Here is an 18,347-nt window from a genome sequence, read left to right on the forward strand (position 1 = left end):
CCCAAAATGGGCCTGGGGGCCAGAAGCGTTTACTTTGAAAAAATTATAATTTTGAAAGCAGGCCGGGTCGTTTGAATATTTCACCAAGGAATAATGGAATAGCATAGTGGTTCTATTTTTAATTGTTTTTACGGAAATGGTTCCATGATTAAGAGCGACAGTATGGGGCATCCATATTGCGCTGCTATGATTGCAACTTCAGGTCTCCAGCATGGCGGCGACAGATGGGCCGAGTTCCACTATGTATCAGGTGAAACACCTGAAAATTCTGCCTGACACAGCTCGTTTGATAAGGGGACGATGTATGGAGGCAGTGAACTAGTAGTAGATTAAAGGTGCTGCAGTTAAAACTATGTTAGTTGGATCTTGAGATGGAGCTGGCGCTCCGCTGCCAGGCGAGCTTTCGCCTATCCAAGCCCCTGTCTCTAGGGAACAGCACTTCTAAGAACCTTTTGTATAAGATCAAGTGTAGTAGCGTTCTTATAAGTTTGGGATATGGCGGGTGAGGGGAATGTAAACAGATGCGCAAGAAGCGCTGAAATAATATCGGTAAATGATAAAAGTTTGCCAGTATATTTTGTGGATTACACAGCAGGGTGGCGACAAAGTTAACAAGTTTGATGTGGAATCCATGAAAACAACCCAAAATTCTGCCTAACACAGTTCGTTTGATAAGGAGACCATGTATGGAGGCAGCTATATGGACGACTTCTGGAGGCAGCTATGGCGATGACGTGTGGAGGTAGCAATGGAGACAACATGTTGAGCCAGCTAAAAAGACGACATGTGGAGGCTGCTATGGAGACAATTTAATTTGGATAGTGCCTGTATGTGGCAGTCCAAAAAAGTTTTCAAACCAGAGGAGCAGGTAGGTGGTCCTCCAGAAAAATTAAATAAATTGAGTGCCTGTATGTGGCAGTCCAAAAAAGTTTTCAAACCAGAGGAGCAGGTAGGTGGCCCTCCAGAAAAATTAAACAGATTGAGTGCCTGTATGTGGCACTCCCAAAAATTGCTTAAAACAGAGGACCGGGTAGGTGGCCCTCCAGAAAAATTAAATACATAGAGTACTATAGCTAGAGCCAGTTGGCCCTGGCAAAAAATAGCCAGTTTCCTCTGCTTTAGTGTACAAAGAGGAGGAGAAGGAGGACAATGAGGAGGAGGAGTGCATACATTATTCAGGTTGAGCTTCTTTCACCTGGTGGAGAATGGAAATCCTGAGAAATCCAGGCTTTATTCATCTTGATAAGCGTCAGCCTGTCAGCGCTGTCAGTCGACAGGCGTGTACGCTTATCGGTGATGATGCCACCAGCTGCACTGAAAACCTGCTCGGACAACACGCTAGCGGCAGGGCAGGCAAGAACCTCCAAGGCGTACAGCGCCAGTTCGTGCCACATGTCCAGCTTTGAAACCCAGTAGTTGTAGGAAGCTGTGTGATCATTTAGGACGATGGTATGGTCAGCTACGTACTCCCTCACCATCTTTCTGTAAAGATCAGCCCTACTCTGCCGAGACTGGGGACAGGTGACAGTGTCTTGCTGGGGTGACATAAAACTGGCAAAAGCCTTGTAACGCGTACCCCTGCCAGTGCTGGAAAAGCTGCCTGCTCGCCTACTCTCCCTCGCTACTTGTCCCGCAGAAGTACGCCCTCTGCCGCTAGCGCTGTCAGAAGGGAAATACTGTTTCAGCTTGTGCACCAGGGCCTGCTGGTATTCATGCATTCTCACACTCCTTTCCTCTCCAGGGATGAGAGTGGAAAGATTTTGCTTGTACCGTGGGTCCAGGAGAGTGAATACCCAGTAATCGGTGCTGGAATAAATTCTTTGAACGCGAGGGTCACGGGATAGGCAGCCTAGCATGAAATCTGCCATATGCACCAGAGTCCCAACGCGCAAGAATTCACTCCCCTCACTGGCCTGACTGCCCATTTCCTCCTCCTCCAACTCCTCCAACTCCTCTTCTTCTGCCCATACACGCTGAACAGTGAAGGACTGAACAATGGTCCCCTCTTCTGTCTCGCCAACATTCTCCTCCTCTTCCTCCTCATCTTCCTCCACCTCCTCCGATATGCGCTGAGAAACAGACCTAAGGGTGCTTTGGCTATCAACAAGGGAATCTTCTTCCCCCGTCTCTTGTGACGAGCGCAAAGCTTCCGACTTCATGCTGACCAGAGAGTTTTTCAACAGGCCAAGCAGCGGGATGGTGAGGCTGATGATGGCGGCATCGCCACTGACCATCTGTGTTGACTCCTCAAAGTTACTCAGAACCTGACAGATATCAGACATCCACGTCCACTCCTCATTGTAGACTTGAGGAAGCTGACTGACCTGACTACCAGTTCTGGTGGAATTTGACATCTGGCAGTCTACAATTGCTCTGCGCTGCTGGTAAACTCTGGATAACATGGTTAATGTTGAATTCCACCTCGTGGGCACGTCGCACAACAGTCGGTGAGCGGGCAGTTGGAGGCGGCGCTGTGCTGCCCTGAGAGTGGCAGCATCTGTGCTGGAATTCCTGAAATGCGCACAGATGCGGCGCACCTTCGTGAGCAAATCAGACAGATTGGGGTATGTCTTGAGGAAACGCTAAACTATGAGATTTAACACATGGGCCAGGCATGGCACATGTGTCAGTCTGCCGAGTTGCAGAGCCGCCACCAGGTTACGGCCGTTGTTACACACAACCATGCCTGGCTTCAGGTTCAGCGGTGCCAGCCACAGATCAGTCTGCGCCGTGATGCCCTGTAATAGCTCTTGGGCGGTGTGCCTTTTATCGCCTAGGCTCAGCAGTTTGAGCACCGCCTGCTGTCGCTTAGCGACGGCATTGCTGCTGTTCCTAGAGCTACCGACTGATGGCGCCATGCCCACGGATGGTAGTTCGGAGGAGGAGGTGGAGGAGGGGTGGGAGGAGGAGGTGGCATAGTAGGCCTTTGAGACCTGGACCGAGGTAGGCCCCGCAATCCTCGGCGTCGGCAGTGTATGAGCAGCCCCAGGGTCAGACTCGGTCCCAGCCTCCACCAAGTTAACCCAATGTGCCGTCAGCGATATATAGTGGCCCTGCCCGGCAGCACTCGTCCACGTGTCCGTGGTCAGGTGGACCTTGTCAGAAACGGCGTTGGTCAGGGCACGGATGATGTTCTCTGACACGTGCTTGTGCAGGGCTGGGACGGCACATCGGGAAAAGTAGTGGCGGCTGGGGATCGAATACCGAGGGGCGGCCGCCGCCATGAGGTTTCGAAAGGCCTCGGTCTCTACCAGCCTATAGAGCAGCATCTCCAGGCTAAGCAACTTGGAGATGTGGACGTTGAGGGCTTGGGCGTGTGGGTGGGTTGCGCTATACTTCCTTTTGCGCTCCAGCGTCTGGGGTATGGAGAGCTGAACGCTGGTGGATGCTGTGGAGGATCCTGGAGGCGAAGATGGGGTTTTCGCACGGGAGGTGTTTGGGCCGGGGTCCTGGGCAGGGGGCTGACTAGCAGATGACACAGGGGAAGGAGCAGTGGTGTGCCCGGCCGGAGGTGAACGGGCTTGGTGCCATTGAGTGGGGTGTTTAGCATTCATATGCCTGCGCATACTGGTGGTAGTTAAGCTAGTAGTGGTGGAACCCCTGCTGATCCTGGTTTGGCACAGGTTGCACACCACAGTCCGTTGGTCATCCAGTGTTTCTTTAACCCCTTAACGCTGAAGCCACTTTTCACCTTCCTGACACGGCCCATTTTTTCAAATCTGCCTTGTGTCACTATAACTGGTTATAACTTCAAAACGCTTTAACATATCCAAGTGATTTTGAAATTTTTTTCTCGTGACACATTGTACTTCATGTTAGTTACAAAATTTTGGTTGTATGTTTTGCATTTATTTATGAGAAAATCAGATATTTGGTGAAAATTTGGAAAAATTCTCAATTTTCGAAATTCAAAATGTTCTACTTTTTCCACACATGAGTCATAACACCAGAAAACATAATAACTAACATTCACCAAATGTCTACTTTATACCTCCGTGGTTTTTTGTACATACTCTCATTTTTGTAAGCTGTTATGGGGCTTTGAACTTTAGGTGTGATTTTTCACATTTTCATAAAAAAAGCAAAATCCTGCTATTGAGGGACCTGCTCAGGTTTGAAGTCACTTTGAGAGGCCTAAATAAAAGTAAAACCCCATAAATTACCCCATTATAGAAACTACACCCCTCAACGTACGTAAAACAACTTTTATGAAGTTTGTTAACCCTTTAATTGGTTTACAGGGATTAAAACTAAATCGGATGCAATTTTGAAATTTTTTTTTGTTTTACTAAATTAATGTGTTTTTCATAAAATGTACAAATTATCAGTGGATAAAATACCAAAACTCTCCACAAAATTTGATACCCAATCCCTCCCATGTATAACCATACCCCATATGTGGTGGTAACCTGCTGTATGGGCACACGCCAGGGCATCGAAGGGGAGCTGCGCGATTCAGAGCAGATTATGCATTGTCACTTTATAATGGCTTTACAATCTTTATTTTTTTGGCAATTTGGACATATAAGGGCTTATTTTTTGCGACATGAGATCAACTTTACAAATACTTCATTTTAGTGGGTCTGTAGCTTTTTGATGAGATTTTATTAACTCTTTAATGTATGGAGGAAAAGAAAATTGTCAATTTTGGGTTCTTTTTTTTTGTATATTTTGGGGGTCGTACACCATACACTAAAAATACTATAATATTTTTATTCTCTAGATCACTACGATTACAGTGATACCTCATTTATATAGTTTTTTATATATTTTACAGGAAAAAAACGAATATAAAGAAAATCTCATTTGTTCTTTTATCGCCATCTTTCCAGGATATAACTTTAATATTTTTTTGTTGACAGTGCTAGTTTAGGGCTTATTTTTTACGTGTTGAATTGTTCTTTTCAGTGGTACCATTTTGGTGCACATAACTTTTTTTTGATCACTTTTTGGAACATTTTTGTGAAGGGATTTTATGAAAATTTACATTTTTGGCGAGTTTTTCGCGTTTTGTTATTACGGCGTTCACCGTACGGGTCCAATAATGTTTCTGACTTATTGTACAGATTGTTACGGGCGGGGCGATACCAAATATGTGGGGTATTTTGGAAATTTTCAGGTTTTTTCACTTTATTAGATGTGTATAGGGAATGTTTGTGTTTAGGGGGACTTTAACTTTATTTAATTCATTATTTTTATTCAAAAGTGTGTTATTAGTGTTTTTTTACCTTTTTTCTTTACTTTTACAGGTTAGCTTGAACAAGTGATCCATTGATCACTTGTTCAAGCTATTCTTCACCTAATACAGTGTAATGCGCATGCTCAGTGTGTCACAGGCGGATCCTGCCAGAAGGCAGGACCTGCCTCCCGGCAGCGTGTTAGGGGTTAACACCCGCGATCGGAGAAATCTCCGATCGCGGGTGTTAGAGGCAGGTGTCGACTATAATATATAGCCGACACCCGCAGCTTCTGGCGCCGGCTCCGTTCAGGAGCCAGCGCCAGAAGCTTGACGTACTATTACTGCATTTTGCGGGAACGCACCTCCCGCCATGCAGTAATAGTACGGCAAATGTCGGGAAGGGGTTAAAGAACCTCCAGACTTCTGAAAATCTAGCCCTCGCCACGGGCGCTTGACTACGGGAAACATTTGGCGCTGATGCACCAGCTCTGGCCCTGCCTCTCCGTCTGGCCCCACCACTGCCTCTTCCAACCTGTTCTGCTATAGGACTCGCCTCCGTCTCAGAAGCACTGTGTTCACACGGCATATCAACCCAGCTTGGGTCTGTCACCACATCATCCTCCGATCCCTCAGTCTGCTCCCCCCTCGGACTTCCTGCCCTGACAACAACTTCACCACTGTCTGACAACCGTGTCTCCTCATCGTCCGGCACCTCTTTACACACTTCTTCCACTACGTCAATAATGTCATCATCACCCACAGACTGCGACCGGTGGAAAACCTGGGCATCGGAAAATAGCTCAGCAGCAACCAGACAAGTGGTTTGTGACTGTTGGAAGGGTCCAGAAAACAGTTCCTCAGAGTATGCCGGTTCAAATGCCAAATTTTGCTGGGGGGGGGCAGACTGGGGGGAAGGAGGCTGAGGTGGAGGAGCTAGAGGAGTGCTGATTTCGGTGACCTGGGTGGACTGCGTGGAAGACTGACTGGTGGACAAATGGCTAGAAGCATTGTCCGCAATCCACGACATCACCTCTTCGCACTGTTCTGGCCTCAACAGTGCTCTACCACGAGTCCCAGTAACTTGAGATATGATGAACCTAGGGAGTGTAGCTCTGCAGCGTTCCCTTGCTCCCTCATCAACAGGTGGTGTCTCACCCCGCCCAGGACCACGGCCTCTGACCCCTGCAGTAGTTGGACGCCCACGTCCACGCCCTCGTCCTCTACCCTTAGCCCTCGGGTTAAACATTTTCCAAATTAAAGTGTAAACTTTAAAAAAAAAAATTTGTGTGTTTATTTTTTTTATTTATTATTTTTTTTAAAACAAAACGATGCTATCCTATTGCTATGGCTAGTTTCTAACCTACACTGACAGCACACAACTGGATTTTGTGCTGTGCCTGATGACTTTGAGTTATAAAAAGAAATAAAGGTAAAAAAAAATAAATCAGCAGACTCTGCCTAATTCTAATCAAACCCCTAGTAAATTGTCCCACTTCGGTGTTTGAGGTGGATATGCTTGTCACTAAGAGCTAAACACAACGGTCGCAAGTCTCCCAGAAAATTCCTCACAATATGGTACTAGCTGCACTACTAATGCCAGCAAGCCCAGCCACAAGCAAACAAAAAAAAGGAAAATATAACGCTATTGTAGGCCTAAGTAAGACGTTGGGGTTCTCCTATGGCTATTTTCTAGCCTACACTGAAAGCACACTACTTTGCAAGATGACTTTGAGCTATAAAAAGAAATAAAGGTAAAAAAAAAATCAGCAGACTCTGCCTAATTCTAATCAAAGCCCTAATAAATTGTCCCACTTCTGTGTTTAAGGTGGATATGCGTGTCACTAAGAGCTAAACACAACGGTCGCAGGTCTCCCAGCAAATTCCTCACAATATGGTACTAGCTGCACTACTAGTGCCAGCAAGCCCAGCCACATGCAAACCAAAAAAAAGTAAAATAAAACGTTATTGTAGCCCTAAGAAGGGCTGTTGGGTTCTTGTAGAATCACTCCTGCCTAACACTATTCTAATAGAACACCCTAACGCTTTCCCTGACCAGCAGCAGCTCTCTCCCTAGCGGCATCCAGACAGAGAATGATACGAGCAGCGCGGGCAGCGGCTAGTCTATCCCAGGGTCACCTGATCTGGCCAGCCAACCACTGCTATCTACGTGTAAGGGTACCACGTCATGCTGGGTGGAGTGCAGAGTCTCCTGGCTTGTGATTGGCTCTGTTTCTGGCCGCCAAAAATCACAACGGCGGGAGCTGCCATTTTCTCGAGCGGGCAAAGTATTCGTCCGAGCAACGAGCAGTTTCGAGTACGCTAATGCTCGAACGAGCATCAAGCTCGGACGAATATGTTCGCTCATCTCTAAATGTAGCCCAATTTAGGAAAGAGAGAAGCATATATAGTATACTATGAGAGGAACATGGCAGCTCAGTGGGAAATAGTGTAGCCAGCAGGAAATATATGGATATGTTCTCCTTGTGTTTGTTTTGTTGGAAGTTTTCCTCTGATACTAACAAAGCAAATTGATATATTGAAATATTGGCTCTGTATAAAATGGCTGGGAGGGTGTACATTTCTGTATGTGTTTTAGATGATTTTATTCATATAAAATGAAATGTTAGGCCCTTTGGGGACAGGGACTGATGTGAAAAGTGACAATCTCCATACATCCATGTCAATTCTGCTGGCATTGCATAATCTATCGGAAATAAATATAACGATTTATGCACTATTATTTTTATTACGCATTTTGTTATATGTTTTTATTTTACTTTTATTTTTTTGCTGCAGATCTGCCCTCCCTTACTTTACCTTAACTTGACTTTTTAATTAAAACTATTCAATAAAACTGAGTGACATTTTGGATGACACACATCAAGACACACATTCAGTCAAAGGAGTAAAGGATGGATACATCTGTATTATTGTATTTTTTATTATAGAAAATAGAGTAATATTTTTTCTTTACTTCTCGAATGATACATTTAGCAAGAGGCAGCAAGAATCCTCCATGCTTGCTCCAGCCCCGCTCCGCTCCTCCATGCCCGCTCCAGCCCCGCTCTGCTCCTCCATGCCCACTCCAGCCCTGCACTACTCCTCCATGCCTGCTCCTCCATGCCCGCTCCAGCCCCCGCTCTGCTCCTCCATGCCCCCTCCAGCCCCAGCTCCGCTCCTCCATGCCCTCTCCAGCCCTGCTCTGCTCCTCCATGCCCACTCCAGCCCTGCACTACTCCTCCATGCCCGCTCCTCCATGCCTGCTCCAGCCCCCGCTCTGCTCCTCCATGCCCGCTCCAGCCCACGCTCCGCTCCTCCATGCCCACTCCAGCCCCGCTCCTCCATGCCCACTCCAGCCCCGCTCCTCCATGCCCGCTCCATCCCCGCTCCGATCCTCCATGCCTGCTCCAGCCCCGCTCCGATCCTCCATGCCTGCTCCAGCCCCGCTCCGATCCTCCATGCCTGCTCCAGCCCCGCTCCAATCCTCCATGCCTGCTCCAGCCCCGCTCCGATCCTCCATGCCCGCTCATCCATGCCCGCTCCAGTCCCTGCTCCGCTCCTCAATGCCCTCTCCAGCTCCGCTTCGCTCTGTGATGCCCGCTCCGTGATGCCTGCTCCGATCCTCCAAGCCCGCTCCAGCCCCGCACTGCTCCTCCATGCCCTCTCCAGCCCCCGCTCCACTCCACTTCAGCCTCCGCTCCTGCATGCCTGATCCAGCGTCGGCGCTCGTGTCTTCAGCTAAGTGAGCAGATGTTCGGAACATCTGCAATGTGTTCTTCACTGTGTTCTTCACTTAAATGATCCTGTGTTCACTGTGCTCACTGTTTTAATAGTATTCTTCACTGTGTTTTTTTAATTAAATGCTCGATCTCGAGCAGGGGAAATACTCGTCCGAGCAACGAGCCGTTCCGAGTACTCTAATACTCGAACGAGCATCAAGCTTGGACGAGTATACTCGCTCATCTCTAGTTGTGACCATATGTTATTTATGTATATAGGATAACCTTAATTTTATCTGTGTTAATAACAAGGTAACTGCTGCAAAGATTTTTCCTACAGAACATGAATTTAGGTAAAATTGGATGAGTAATTGACTTAGTGATAGAAAACAGAGGTTTGTGATTAATGGCACAATCTCACATTGGGTTGACATTACCAGTGGAGTGCCACAGGGGTTTGTATTGGGGCAAATTCCTTTTAATATTTTTATTAATGACCTTGTGTCATTCTGTTGTTTTGAGTCTGTGGACCCTCTGGACCACCGCGGGAGATGGTACTAGCCGACTACCTGGTACCGGAGTCTAAGTGGCACCTGGTTTTCAGCAGAGCCTGCCGCAAAGCGGGATGGTCTTGTTGCCGTGGGGTACCACCAGGTCGTTCCACAAGTGCGACTAGCCTGCAGTGGCAGCCAAGGTAGCAATACAGTCCCTACCCAGGTGACAGCGGAAGAACACCACAGGAAGGAACACTAGGACTCACGTCACGAACACAGGAGCTGGCACACGGAACAGGAACACAGGAACGGCATGGCACATGGGTCAGGAACGCAGGAGCAGGATCACGGGAACACAGGAGGAGGAACTGGAATGCAGGATACACGGGAACACACAGGAATACTTGGAGACACAGGAGGGCTTTCTCTTCACAGGAATGGCTTGAAGATCTGGTGGGAATGATGGGACCCGCTGAATTAAATACAGACCCGGAAGTGGCCAGTGCCAATCACCTGTGCACTGGCCTTTTAAATCTCTGAACACCGGACGGGAGCAGGAGAGTGGAGAGGTAAGTCCAGAGCCGGGGCAGCGGGACCAGTGCGGGTGGCTGGGTGTCATGGATCGCCGGAGTGCCCGTGACATCTTGTAGTGGGTTTACATAGTCAAGTTTCAATATTTGCAGATGATACTATGCAGTGTAAAGTAATTAATACTGAGGCAATAGTATAGCATTACAGAGGGATTTGTGGAAGCTTCAGGAGTGGGCGGAGAGATGGCAATTATGTTCTAAACAGCCAATTGCTTGGTAAAACTGTGTTAGTGAATGGTAAACTTAATTTTAGGCAGCTGCTGCTAAAGCAAATAAAATTATGGGATGTATCAAGAGAGGAATATAGGACGATAAGGACATAGTTTTGCGCTAATACAAATCGCTGGTCAGACCACACATGGAATATTGTGTACAGTTTTGGGCACCAGTGTATAAAAAAGACATAGTAGAGCTGGAACGGGTGGAGAGGAGAGCAACCAGGATTATTAGGGAATGGGGGGATTAGAATACAATGACAGATTTCAAAATTTGGGATTATTCAGTTTAGAAAAAAGACGACTGAGGGGAGACCTCATTACAATGTACAAATACCTGAACAGACAGTACAAGGATCTCTCCAAAGATCTTTTTATACCTCGGCCTGTGACCAGGACAAGGGGGCATCCTCTACGCCTAGAGGAGAGGCGATTCTACCATCAACATGGACAAAGGATTAGACTGTGGAACTCTCTGCCGCAGGAGGTTGTTATGGAGGACTCTATGTACATGTTCAAGAGAGGCCAAAAATATCAGGGGTTGTGGGGAAAAATATTGGTTTCATTCTTAAAGGTTGGACTTGATGGTCTTTTTCCAGCCTTATATACTATGATACTATGATAAGAAGTGTCAATGTATTATAATCCTAAGCAAAGGGAAATAGGAATTTTTAAATATATATAGTGGAATTAAAAAAAATAAACTATAAATTTACAGAAATACATAATTTAATAATTTTCTGATACGTATCCCATAAAATGTTACTAAACCCACAACCATAAAAGTTTTGTTTACCCTATACACAACCTACAGATTGTCTAACCTTTACTAACAAGTCTTACAGACACTTTACCATCAGAAACAATAAAATTACCAATTCTAAAATTAATTCCTAACACATTGAGGCCACAAACCCTGAAACCTTGAACAGATGCCTGAGGCGTGAAGTCACACCGATTGCAGAGGTAATTAGCATTAACTGCAGTTTATACATTATTTGCCTACATGAATATGTAAAGTGATTGCTCAGCGGTATGTTCTGTGCATTTATTATGGCTCATACCGGGTATGGAGGATTACGAGAAAATCTAATCTTTCAGTTTCAGCAATAGTAAGTATAAAGAATAACCTGGTCCAGGGCAACCAGGTACAGGCGGTCCCCTACTTAAGAACATCTGACTTACATACGACCCCTAGTTACAAACGGACCTCTGCAATAACAGTTATCACTGGTGTTTACAATGAAGCTTTATTGTTAATCCTGGTTCTAATGACAATCCAACATTTTTAAAATCCAATTGTCACAGAGACCAAAAAAAATTTAGCTGGGGTTACAATTATAAAGTATACAGTTCCGACTTACATACAAATTCAACTTAAGAACAAACCTTCAGACCCTATCTTGTATGTAACCTGGGACTGCCTGTATAAGGATACTGTATTAAAAAAACGACATGACCTATCTTCAGGTGGAATCTGAACTCTCTTGGAAATCAATGGGATCTCAAAATGTGCTTCAAAAACAGATTAGGGCATTTTTCAAATTTTTTCCTCTTCGTAGAAACATTTCTCCCTGGCCCATAGATATGTATAATGGGGTGTGGTCTGAATGAGAATAAGAGAAAGGTTCCCAGGCAGGTATTTCAGGAAACAGCTTATCAGTCAAGAACAAAAGGATTGAGTATGTTTAAAATACTTGTAACCACTGTAGTGGACAGAATACCCCCATACTCCTATACCCACTGCCTATGCCTTTTACCAGCCCCTGTACAATTTGATCTTGTTGGGCAAAGTTAGGCATCATAAAAATTGGCCTCTAAGGCCCCTTTCACACGAACGTATGAAAACGGCTGTATGCTACCTGTACTGTACTGTACTGTTTTCATATGGGTAACACGCGCCCAGATTAATTTCCACGGGCAATACAGCAATCCATTAAAAAAATATAGAATATAGATCATGTCCTATTTTCTCCAGTATTTCTGTTTCATAGGCCTCATAAAAGTCTATGAAAACATTTAAAATATATACAAACATACATGCATATGTCCTGCATACTGGTCTGCACAGTATACTGCCGTATATACTGTGCTGTATCCAGGAGGACCAGAACCAGTGGGAGGTGCATTCTGGCAGTCCTCATATGCCGGCACACTGTAATTTATACGGATACGGTATGAATACAGCAACATACATGCACATAAGGATGAAAAATGCCATGTATATACGGATTCATAAAGCACAGAAATCATAAGTTTGTGTGAAAGGGGCCTCTGTACACTAAGGCCCCTTCAAGGGGCGTAAATTTGAGGGTGCAGAGATTGCGATTGATCCTGGGCCCAAGAGGTTTAGGGGGCCCTTATGGTGTCACTTTCCCATATTAGAAGACTATTACTATAAACCCTACATTATAGTGGGGGCCTGGCACACACTTTGCACTGGGGCCCATCAGCTTCAAGTTACGCCACTGGCCCCTTGCACATGATGTATGCTACACCCGGGCCATACATTCGACTGGAGAGGTGGAGGAATGAGTGCTCACCCATCCCCTCTCCACAGGGACGCATGGTGCCCGGCCATATGTATGGTGAAAGATAGAACACGCTTTTTCTCTCGTGCACAGTATGGTACGGTGACACACATGTTTGCTCATTGCACTGTGGCCAAGTATAGGCATCTATGGGGACGGATTCATTTGTGTGAATGAGGCCTAAGATTTACTACACAAGCCACCAGGTGGGCAATCATATAGTAGGTAACAGATGCTATAGAGAATATAACGCTGCAAGGGTTACCGTATTCATCCGAGATGTCACCGGATATAACTGCAATTTAATCACTGCTGCCAGTATACAGCTAGTATATACAATACTATACAGCTGTCTATTATACATAGAGCTGCTGTATCTAAGTTCAAATGATAGAAGTATTTACCATATACACTGTATAGAGTTGAGCTGCTGTATCTAAGCTGTAATTATAGAGGTATTTACCAAACATAAAGCGGAGCTACTGTATCTAAGCTGCAATTATAGAGGTATTTACCATACATAGAGCTGAGCTGCTGTATCTAAGCTGCAATTATAGAGGTATTTACCATACATAGAGCTGAGCCAAGGACAGTGCAAAAAAATTATAAAAAATGATGCAGAACCCAGAATTGTTACTTCATGGACAGCGATTTAGTAAAAATGTCAGGAGATGTGACTAAGCAATACTTTGTATTAATAATCTACTTGTTATTGTGATTTTAAACCAGCGTTTAACATTTTCTTATTTCACTAAAATTTTTGCTATTTTAGAGATATGCTAGATAGACAGACATGGAATATAGATAGATATGAGACATATACCATATTTTTCAGATTATAAGGCGCACAAAAAATCCTTTGATTTTCTCAGAAATCAAAGGTGCGCCTTATAGTCCAGTGCGCCTTATATATGAACCGTACTTACAGACAACAGCTGCCTTGAACTGTGCACAGGTCTGCCACCTGCTGATCATTCATCCTTATTATCAGGTGCGCCTTATAGTCCAGTGCGCCTTATATATGAACCGTACTTACAGACAACAGCTGCTTTGAGCTGTGCACAGGTCTGCCACCTGCTGGTCATTCATCCTTATTATCAGGTGCGCCTTATAATCCGGTGCGCCTTATATATGAACCTAGATGTTTTAGCAGGCATTTACTGATGGTGCGCCTTATAATCCGGTGCACCTTATAGTCCAAAAAATATGGTATATATATATGATAGACATGCAAGAAATAGGGTGAGGGTGAGGTTTATTCAAGAGGCCCGCTTTTCTGCTTTAGATAGATAGATAGTGTTATTTGTCTGTTTCCCCTTAATAATTTTTGTATTGTATAATGGAAGTATGAAATTACACATTAATATACATAAATAGTTCTCAAGAGAAGCACAATACAGAAAAAAATCCATCAACAATCCTAAGCCTTCAACCACGGAGAACAACTTAATTTATGGAAAATGTGGTTTTCTACGAATTTACTTCCCAACAACTGTTTTAAATATTGAGCGTAGAATGTGCGAGAGCGAGACGTGTTTCCCATACTATACATGACCTTAACCTGTCTGATAATGGACTGTGATAAAGATCAGACCTCAAGGAGTGGGGGAGTCCTGCCTGGACCTCCATGTGTAATTATAAACCAAGAATGAGTCACTTACCACATTGTACAATCCGATGCACCATCGTTCAAACAAAATTTGTCCAGAAAATCCATTAACAAATGCGAACCAAAGCTGAAACATAAGACAGAGGCATGATGTTACATTTTGGTACTGCACTAAATGTTTCCATATATGAAAGGGAAGGGGGGGATTCGGGGGGTTCAGATGGAATGCGGACCACCAGCTGGATGCAGCTGCGCAACATCGCCAGGACATAATTACTATTGTGGATTGAAAGGTGTTCTGCTAAATCAGCCTCTTCTAGTCTGCAGATGATTCTATTTTATACCTGACCTATAGTGGGTAACATAGCCCTGGTCTCGGTTAGGAGTACAGTTCTATGGTTTGGATGACTACAGAGGAAATATCCACCAGATGTAAGCTGAGTCATTAGGCCCCCAGTGCCTTCACTGAAATTAAGTCTGTAGATTTCGGTTATCAACATCAGAGCTCAAACTAATTATCATAATACCATATTACCATAGCATGTACCATATCAAAGTACCCAAGGATCTTCTAAGGGCCCAGATACTAGCAATGGGTCTCTGACTTTTGGGCATGAGAGCACAGTGTTATCACTCAGCACCAGACTGCCGCTCACATGCCAGCCCAAGACTCAAGACCCAAACTGAAACTCTATATCCCAGGCCAAAAAGAAAGTTAAATAACTTGTCCAATCACGACAAGTTATCCCCTATCCACGAGTTAGCCCATTTAAGTGAGGGGTAAAGGCAGGGGCATAGCAGCTGCTATGGGGCCCACAGTGTCAGGGGCCTCCTTCATCTGACCTGACAAACTAAAAAGTGGAGGATGTGCACAATTATATACATATTATGCCGCACATTGTACATATATGTGATGTATATATGCTGTATGTGTATGTATACGAAGTATGGTGTGTAACTCACACAAGTGAGTATAGAAATAAGTATATTTTTGAAGTGGGAAGCGGGGCCCCATTCAGCGGGGGCCTGCTATGGGGCACTGCCTCTCCTAGTTACGCCACTGGGTAAAGGGATCTGTTATACTACAAAAGAATGGAGCAGATGGTCACACATGTGCACTACCACTCCATTCACTGCCTATGGAACTGATGGAGCTAGCCAAATAAATTGCTTGGCTGTCTCTCTCAGCGTCATAGAAATGAATAGAGCAGCTGGCGGGAGGTGCGATCTGTTGCTCTGTTCGTTTGCGTTACAACTGACCCCCGTCCTCGTTATCCATGGGTGTCCCACCAAAAAGATCCCCACTGATCAGCAAGTTGTAACTGGATAACCCCTTTCAGTGTTTTTTTTTAATTTAACAATTACATGGGAAAATAATTTGAAGGAGACAACCCCTTTAAGCTTGTTTCACAATACAATGATGTGCAATAACCTGATCCGACCACTACACAAGGAACGGAGCTATGCGCTTCTTATTACATTCTCTAATTCACAATAAGATAGCAATTTATTCAGCCTAAAAGATCTCTTTATGCTGTTTAATTAAACATCTTTAATGACCCGATTACATTAGTCCCTGTAGCTGGTGGGGCATCGCTTGTCCCTGACTAGTGTAGAATTCAACTATAACCAGACTAGTCTACTGGCGCAAGTTATAGTAACTCTGGGTGGTCAAAACATTCCAGCCTTGGTCCACCTTGTTCAACAGCCCCACTTCAATCAATTGTGTTGCAAGTGGAATCCAAAAGTCATAACATATGCCAGAAATTGAAATTTTTTTCTTGCCCTAAATGCCAGAAAACTGCCATGCAAGTTATGATGTACTAGATTCAATGGGGGAAGTGGAATTGGAAATGACTTAGAGCAGAACTGTTCTAGTTGCCCATGGCAACCAATCAGAGCTCAGCTTTTATTTTCCCACAGTTGATTATAAAGTTAAAGGTGAGCTCTGATTGGTTTTCATGGGCAACTAGAACAGTTTTACCTCAGACACTTCAGATAAATCTCCCCCAATGGTTCCAAGTGTGTTGTTACTCCACTTTTTACAGCACCACTCTACTAGAATGAGACTGAACAAGGCCTGATGCATGTTTCCCAGTGACATAATAAGGCCATATAGTACAGTCAAAATTACAGTCAAAACTACTGGGTCATGGATAATTAGCGAAAACTATGGTGAACTAAGTTCTTTACGTGTATGAGCACAGACTAAGGAAACTTTTCTTTCTTACCGTACCAGCAGTAATACCTTTTCTGTGTGATTCCTGATGCTGTGTATTATGGAGGAATCATATAATCTTATCAAAACTTTCTGTAAAGGTCGCGCGGTGTAAATAAAGTTTGTGTGCTTGTTAGGTGATTTGCTCAATCTGGTTCGCATTACTCTGTGTACATGTTCGTAAGGTTACATTTTAATGACTAGGACACGCAATGTGTTTTTTACTTCCCACCTCGCGTGCGGCTGCTATATGCAGAGCTGCACTTTCATCACTAATCACATGGAGGAGATGAGATGCTGACTGGAGCAGCAAACCCCAGTGGCTATCAGGTTGTCGCTCACCTCTCCTCCACGCGGCCTCTATAACTTCTCGACAAGTTCCTAAACTGCAGTGTCTTATTAAGTTAGGGTCATGTGACTTTTTTTTTTTCCTTTTCTTATCTCCTAAAATCATTTCTCAGCAGAACTGCTGCATTAATTCTCCGGCATTTCCATAGCAAGGTCAGTTTAGGTCTGGAATAGCTGTCCCCTCAGGATTTATTATAATGGAAAAGTGAGCAGCGAGCTTCCTTAACAAGTCTTTGCCCCTCAGTAAGAGGAGAAAAAAAAATCAATTTTTATTCACCTTGGGTTTTCTGCTCAATGGAAAAAATAATTCGGCACGGTTTGACAATGTTTGTTGGGTAGAGAAACAGCAGGTTGGGTAATTAGTGGAGTCTCGGGGCCCAACTATCCGCCGTGTCTGCGTGTTCTCCAGCAGATGTGTCCCGTGTCATGCTTTGCATAATCAGCCTGATGTCGGATGAAATGATCTCTTCTAGGATTACAATGCAAATCGCTGGTCGCAGGGACAAAGTTGTTCACAGCAGAAAATACACTGTAAAGTACTAGTGATGGCTTCTGTCTGCTCTGCAGGGTGTCACAATGATTACTTAGAATACTTGGGTTGGCAGCAGAATTACGGCTTCTTAATGTATGTGAAAGTATTAGAGATAGTGGGGCTTATTTACTAAGGGTCCGCGGCAGCACTGTAGTTGGATTTCCCGACATTTTCATAATTTGCGCTCCTGTGATAGATATTTAGCAGGGCACTGTGTTGCACGCGATCGGATTGTGGCGCAAAAAGTCTCCAAAAGTTGCACTCACTTCCCAACTATTGTCTACCCCTGGTCAGGGGCAGCCGTAGATTTGCGCCTAAGTTTGTGACTTTTCAGAAAAGTTGCAACTTTCACATCTGGATTCTGGTGATAACTCAGAGAACAATGAGACAAGGGCGAACTTTAAAAGGAGACAGCTTTTGGCGCAAAAAAAGGCGCAAATGAGCGCAAACACCATGAAAAGTCTCACAAGTGAAAGAAAAAGGCAAACCAAAAGTTTTATACATGTACCCCTATGAATGCTAAAAGTCTGTGGCTACAGCACTGAGGGTCTCTAGGAACAATAATTATAAAAGAAATATAAGATTACCATAGTCATTGCACCTGTACCTGTATCTATGGGTAAGTGTCCCCAGTTTAAAGAGAACCTGTCACCTCAGAACCACACAATAAATCACTAACAGCACCTTATAGATGACTGTAATTGTGTTTCCGTTGACATGTTACAGAAGCCATCGGTGCTCTGGCTTCACAAGCTGTTACACTGTGCAGCAGCACATCTCAGTGTTACCCCCCCCTGCACTTTCTGTATTCTCAGCAGCGGTGAGAGGGGGAAGTGTTTTTTTCAGAATGTAACTGCCTGTGTAGCTTCTTCACAGAGGGACGCCCATAGCCTTTCTGGCTCATTAGCATAA

The 18,347-nt window shown here is 44.7% G+C and overlaps 1 protein-coding gene across 5 annotated transcripts in view; it reads right to left on the reverse strand.

The window, feature by feature from the left end:
* The window catches only part of ATP8A2 (ATPase phospholipid transporting 8A2), a 493,942-nt gene that overhangs the window by 127,153 nt on the left and 348,442 nt on the right, over window positions 1–18,347 (reverse strand). For all 5 annotated transcript variants that reach the window (XM_072134328.1, XM_072134326.1, XM_072134327.1 and 2 more), the window contains one exon: window positions 14,390–14,464. In XM_072134328.1, the coding sequence (XP_071990429.1) occupies window positions 14,390–14,464 (75 nt within the window). The remainder of the gene's footprint in view (window positions 1–14,389; window positions 14,465–18,347) is intronic.

Source organism: Engystomops pustulosus, chromosome 2 (assembly GCF_040894005.1).
Source record: "Engystomops pustulosus chromosome 2, aEngPut4.maternal, whole genome shotgun sequence".
Taxonomy (NCBI): Eukaryota; Metazoa; Chordata; class Amphibia; order Anura; family Leptodactylidae; genus Engystomops; species Engystomops pustulosus.